The following is a 6,907-nucleotide window of genomic DNA, read 5'->3' on the forward strand; positions in this document are numbered from 1 at the left end:
ATCAAGGGATAATACCAAGTTGCCTTTTCTCTCTTCCTTATGGAAAGCTATATCTCTGTTTCTGGGAAGGAAAACTTCATTTCAGGGTGTCTAATTCCAAGCATTCAGCTGAGTATATGTTGTTTTCAATTATAAGTGATTTCTAAGCCTGTTTATAGCAATTTTTTTTATTAATTTCATTATAGTCTCCCTTCCCTGGAGATGATGAAGAAGAGGTGTTTGACAGCATTGTAAATGATGAAGTAAGATATCCACGATTTCTGTCTACAGAAGCCATCTCGATAATGAGACGGGTAAGAACATAATCATAATATTATAGTATCCCCCTCTTGTCCTGTTTTCTCTCCAACAATTACATTTATGAGGAACAAAATACTTAAGAAACCTTTGCTTGGTATATTTTTTTCTGCAATTAAATTTCAGACTTCCTTCATTTATACTGTGCCATGCTGCCTTATCACCTTAAATGAAAATTGTTGATGCCATTCCACTTTATTCAGGAGCATTTTTTTCTTTTTAATATGTAAAACACTTAAGGCCTGATTTTTGTCCCTGAACTGTGTTTCCTAGTTGTATCTAACTGGAAAACTTCAGCTCTCTTTTCCTAGCAGAACACTACTGCATTGACCTATTTGGTAGATTAACATTGTCACATGCATATTTTAATTCAAAGACTTCTAAATCTTTTTGGTTTTATTCCAAGTGGGGCAGGGAACACCCTACACATGGCATCTGCAGTCCTATTCTTAGCAAGCAACAGCTGATTTTGTCTATGATTGTTATTAGTGCTGTTCTTAGTGCCATGCCTCTGCTTATCAAAAGGAGATGGTTGAACCTGTCTGAGTTAGAACCTTATCACAGCTGACAGAAAAGCAGCTACTGGAGGTAGTTCCAAAGCCTTTGGAATCGGCCTCTCCACTGAAATGTCTGATGCTGACTATCAGTCTAGCACCCAATTCAGCAGTGTGCTGCAGCACAGTAACTACCGTGCCATAAGTATTTAAGTAACAGCATAAATATTCTATAACTGAAAAGGGAGAGTGTGTTTGCCTAGAGAAAGAAGGCAGAATACAGTTTTAAGGCAGTACCTGGGGAAGGCATTTCTACTGTGAAAATTATGATGCCAATATTCACAGGGGGCAGGGTCTGCTACACTGCACCCACAATATGTGTACTGTGATCTTTGTGCTTGCACTTTACTAGTTGTGCTGTTTCCATCAGAGAATTTGTACATAACACAGTAGACATTATTTTTTGATGGCTACATCATGAATATCCACCCACCCTGCTGCTGGGCACTGCCTGGAACAGGGGACTGCTCTCAGCAGCACAATTCACAAGTGGGAGCATCAAACTCCTGGAGTTAACTAGAAAGCCTTTCCTTTGCCTGAGTGTGTGAAGCAGCATTGAACCCTCTCTTGGGTTCAATGCTGCTGTGAAATAGCTGAGCACTGGAGACAGCAGGGTAGTTTTCTTCTGAGCCCTGCAAGAACGACTGGCTTACGTAAATCTGCGCCATCAGCAGCAAAAAGCACATTCTGCCTATTCCCTGTGCTGAGCACTTGCCCCACACAGCCTCTGGTACCAAGACCTGGCAGCACAGGTCTGCAGGGAGGCAGAGGAGTCTGCTCTGTAGCTGTTCTGGCTCGGCTGTGGGTGGAACTGTGCTGGCAGGCTGAAAGAGCACCGCTGAAAGCTAAAGCTTTGTCCCTTTCTTTGAGGGCCAAGCATTTTCCATAGATCAGGTAGTATGAATTTCACTGTCCACCTAATCTTGGTGTTGGCTCTTACTTACTCATCCTCCCTCCTACCTCTCCCTTCCCCTGAATTTCTCTGCTGAAACTTTGCATGTTTTGCCAGCTGCTGCGTAGAAATCCAGAGCGGCGTCTTGGAGCTGGAGAGAAAGACGCTGAGGATGTGAAAAAGCATCACTTTTTCAGAGTGAGTACAAACTAACAGTATTTCTAAGGACATGAAGGAGTAGAGATGGGAAACTAAACATCAATTCCTTTATTTTACAGCAAATAGATTGGAATGCTTTACTGGCCAAGAAAGTGAAGCCTCCTTTTGTACCCACCATTAGAGGACGAGAAGACGTTAGTAATTTTGATGATGAATTTACCTCTGAAGCACCTATCCTCACTCCACCTCGGGAACCAAGGATACTTTCAGAAGAAGAGCAGGAAATGTTCAGAGATTTTGATTACATTGCTGATTGGTGTTAACTTCTAGACACTGTGAACCCCCAGCTGACTGGCTCACAAGAATGCCTCTCTCGGAAGAATACCGACCCTTCAATTGCTCTCTGTGCCACCTGTAGCTTCTGGGTTTTTTTTAAATCACATGAAGATCCTTTTAAGTACTGTTTTAACACTCTTGTGAAGAGTGGCCTCTTTGTATATTGTTTTTTTATCTGAGCACTGGAAAGCAGGTCTATGGCGTTCATAAGCTGAGTTGGTGAACCCCGGCTGTATTGAGCTTCTCGCACATGGGCACACGTGGATCTTACAGTCTCTCTGGCTCTTCCACAGCAGATAACATCACTTCTTAAAGTATCTGCGTAAGTGGGAAAAGCAGACTTTGAGCTACGTAATCTCCACTCAGCCACATTGGAGTAAGTTGGGATACTGGTGACACTCACACAGAACACGGTTCTAGTCTGAGAAGGCAAATGATTTCAGCTAAATATTGTGCAGTCTATAAAACTACACATTTCTATGTACACCTTCATCTTGTGTTCTTAAAATAATGGTATTGAGAACAGATATGCCTTGTTTTGTAAATTTTCTATGGTATTTATTAGGAAAAATGTTAAATGCCTTGCCTTTGAGATAACAACTGTGTAAGTGCTTCCATTACAAAGAAAAATCCAGAAAAATCCGGAAAGTTTACCAAAGTCACTTGCCAAACAGTTTTGCCTTCAAGCTTCTTAAGCACGGCTTAAGCCCCTGGTTGGTATGAGGAATGTAACAAGGACATTGCTCAGTGCAAGCCCAGAGCGAAGCGTCCGCGTGGCCCCAGCCCGGCCACTCCTGCATCGGCCTCCTGCCTTCCCCAGCCCCGAGGGGCAGAGGAGTCACCCAGTCCTTATCTAACCACCTCCATCATCCTCTGTCTGTCCTACGATGTCATTTAGAAAACATAAGGATTTTCAATGTATACATGTGAACATGTATATTTGGAAGTTGTAATGTATTCTTACCTTTAGGCAAGTAATTTAATTGTACCACTTCATCAATATTGCACGGTGGCAAAAAAACGTATCCATGTAGGCCACTGACCTCCAGCCCTTGAATTGGCAGTTACTGAGAGTAAAAAGCAATACCTTGTAACAGAATGTATAAATATTTTTGATAAAAACAGTGTATATTTTATAAACCCCTTAACACTAAAAGCTGTACCTCAAAAGTTGAAAAATAATTTTGACCAGACACTGTGTGTATTTGTAAACCAAGACCTACTTTTGGCATCTGCTGTTCTGGGGGCAAACATTAATTCTTGGAAAATAAATTTCCCACGTAGTCCTTATCTCTAGCACCATTCAGCACTAACCTCACGGGTTCATCAGGGCCAGGAGTTTGCTGTTCATGGTCTAAGGCAGTGAGAATCAGCACCCAAATTATTAAAGAACTGGTAATTTTATTAATTCAAAGAAGAAACACAAACCACTGGAGTGTGCAATGCCAAGGTGGTGGTTTAAAATCATGATGCTGGACAGACCTGCAGGGTCAGGCAGGGGAGAGGCTTAAGGGAGAAAAAAAAATAATGGTTAATAGGTCTAAATCAGGCAAGTCCCCCACAGGAAGGAGGGAGGCACCTTCCCCAGTGCTGCAAAGCATGTTGGGCAAAACGAGTCAACTCCTCAGCACTCATTGTTTCCAGGTTCTAATTAATAAGAAACAAATTATGTTCCTGTATCAGGCTGAAACCAATACTTTTGAGGTACAGTCAGCTCGCCCTTTTTTGGTTCCCAAAAATATATATATATATAAAAGCATCGAACAGGGTGCTTAACACTTATGAAAGTATCCTCAAACATACTTTTTTGTAACTACATCTTGTACAGAAATCTTTTTTTAATCTAAGCAAATCACTAAAAAAAAAAAATTAGAAAAAATTAGAGGGCAGGGTATGTTCACCCAGTTAAGATGGAAAAAAGCACTAATTTTATCTCTGTAGTTTTTTAAATATTTTTAGGCAGATTAAGATTTAAACCCTAGATTGTAAATATATTTTGCTATACTTTATCTGTATGTGGCTGCTCAAGCACTTTGTAAGGAAATTAGGATATTTTAGAATGGTACACTATGCATTAAAATGAAATGTGCCTTTAACAAATGTCATTCTAAGTGTTTTGCAGTCATTAATATCACAAATTAAAGTTCTAAATAGAGTAATTTGTAAATTGTGTCGCAAACATGATTTTGCTGTTTCTTGAAGTAGCTGGTCATGTTTTCTCCACAGGTAACTTCAGAAAAAAACTTACAATCAGGAGGGGACCCAAATCTCTTGGTAATAGTTCAGTGTGCTTCCATTCTTAAAAAAAAAAATCAAATTTACTAACTCCCTCTGACCATACCTTCTTTCTGAAGGAAGGTAGCCTCCTCTTGCTTGGAGCAGTCCTGAAGGCAGCAAAAGGCCACCTCAGTTGGAGTCTGGCCTGTTTGAATCAGCATTCTCCCCTTCACAGGCTTCTTCTGAGAGCTGTGACCCCCCTCCTGGGTGCTGCACCATTACAGTCTCTTTCCTCCCCACCCTTACACAGCAAGCTCTGTAAACAAGCCAAAACCTATACCCAGCCCACAAGGAGCTTTTTCTTTAGGCAGAGGATGAAGCTTTCTTTTCTGAGTGCATTTAGAACAGAAATCTTTACTCTTAAGAGCAAAGCGGAATTTCACGAGGCCATTGCCCAGAGACACTTCATACCTACCTAAGCAATCATTCCAGAAAGGGCTGGTTCCAAACCAACAGTTTCAAGTATCTAGTCTGAACTGGAGATGAATTAAAGTAGGAAGTGCTTGAAGATATTATGCCCTTGCACTTGTGTGGGGAATGCAACCCTCCAGCCCTCCTGCTTTCTCCCGGGCTGGCTGCTGAGCTGCCTCCCACAACTACAGCCAAGTGTTAGCAGAGACCCCAAAACGTGCCACCACCCCAAGTGCAGCCGGTGCCTGCAGCACTTCGGGCTCTGCTCTTCAGGCAGCCTTTGCTGCCCCTGCCCCTGGCTGACACAAGCAGGTCATGAGCTAAAACAGCCGCAAGCAGCAGCTACCAAAGGGGTCATAACTGCCTAAAAATTAATTCAGAGCTATACCCTTTTTTTGCTGAAATGCTTCACATAACTGCCGTCTACTGGGACCAGTAGTAACTGTTTTTCAGAATATACCTGCCCCTTCAAGCATATTCCTAGTTCTGCCTCTTAGGGCTGCAACAGTTACTGCCATCTCCACACCACAAGAGATACAGCAACTGCTTTCAGAACTGCAGGGTCAAGCCAGGATAGCGTATCCAGCCTCCATCTGCTGCACTTCAGAGCCTTGCACAGATGTGTTTAAATTCCTGTCCAGACAGCTTTAGCTGTATGCTACAATTTCAACTGCAAACACTCACCCCTCACGTGTCAAGTGCTCATGCATAGTGCCTGAAAGGATTTAAAATGTGAGCATTATGGGAAATGAAAGTTTCAGTCACTTTTAACCTTCATGTAGCAGATTTAACCCACTCATGCTGGAAAGCAACACTCAAAGCAACTTCCACCTTTGCACTTCCAAGCTGTAACACTACATTAAAGGTCAGGCCCTGCCCCTTCAAAGCATCTCTCCATCTCCCACAGAGGAGGCAGATGGAGTAGCTCAGAGCAAGACAGGGACTGCCCAGGTAATAGAAAATGTTGCAACAAAGTCAAGACAATACATCACACTTGAATACATGCCCTCCAAACTACCAAGCACACCACCTCCAACACCTGCACCCAAACCTTTCTGGCTGCAACCACCAGCTTCAGTGGTGTAACAGGACTGTACGACCTTTGTTATTTGTTTACAGAAAAAACGTTGAGCTGCCACATTTCAATTGTCTCTACTGGCAGAGGAGGATTAAAACTAAACCAGCAAGAAAACAGTGAGTGCTATTGACAATTACTGCCATAGTACTGGACACACAGCCTTCCCTCTGGACAGCTTTAGGACCAGGCATGCAGCAAGCTGACCCTCAGCTGTTCATTTGAGTGGTTAAACTGAATTTGCACCTGTGATACAAAATGAACTCAGGAACCAGAAGACTCCCAGTTAAGTGCATTTGTTGCTTTGCACACAAAGGGATACTGTCAGGAGGCATCTGGTCTTCAAAGCTCTTAGTCTAGGGAGGGCTAAACAACTTCAGGCCTTCCCTCAGCACCTGGCACATCATTTCAAACTGGACTGGCAGGTCAGAACATTCAACAGAAACACACTAGAAATGCTTGGGATTGTACAAAGGAAGGTAAAAGGCATCATGAAGTTACCAGGAATTGAACTAAAGAGAGTCCTCACGCTTCTCTTTAGTTGCTTTGTCATCACATCCAAGAAGAAAAGCAGAGACATCAGTGAAAATCACAGACACTGGGCCAAGGATGCCACTAAACCTTTTGCAACCAATTTGGAAATCTCCTGCAGCAGTTGTGCAAACCTTTAAACAGCTTGTCAGCTGCTTGCATTCTGGGTGCAGTCATCCATTCCCTACAGCTGCCTACAAATACTGGAACACACTAGAGATTAGAAGTTGTGCAGAAAGCAAGCATTTAAGCAGCCTTGTGACCAAGCCCGTGAGTATGGAGCTCACTCCACCATTCCATGGACTGCATTCCAGTTCTCAGCATGTACAACAGTACATGCATATCACATTGCAGTCATACCCACAAGATGGTAAG

General features: G+C 42.6%; 1 protein-coding gene across 1 annotated transcript in view; it reads left to right on the forward strand.

Annotated features, from left to right (window-relative positions):
- PKN2 (protein kinase N2) overlaps positions 1–4,405 on the forward strand; it is a 55,059-nt gene extending 50,654 nt beyond the window's left edge. Inside the window, exons 20-22 of the mRNA XM_027713073.2 lie at positions 186–293; positions 1,861–1,941; positions 2,022–4,405. Coding sequence (XP_027568874.1) covers positions 186–293; positions 1,861–1,941; positions 2,022–2,225 — 393 coding nt within the window. The 3' untranslated portion in view covers positions 2,226–4,405. The remainder of the gene's footprint in view (positions 1–185; positions 294–1,860; positions 1,942–2,021) is intronic.
- The last annotated feature ends 2,502 nt before the right edge of the window (positions 4,406–6,907 follow it).

This window comes from Pipra filicauda, unplaced genomic scaffold, assembly GCF_003945595.2.
Source record: "Pipra filicauda isolate LSUMZ 115617 unplaced genomic scaffold, ASM394559v2 scaffold112_size3218982_pilon, whole genome shotgun sequence".
Classification (NCBI taxonomy): Eukaryota; Metazoa; Chordata; class Aves; order Passeriformes; family Pipridae; genus Pipra; species Pipra filicauda.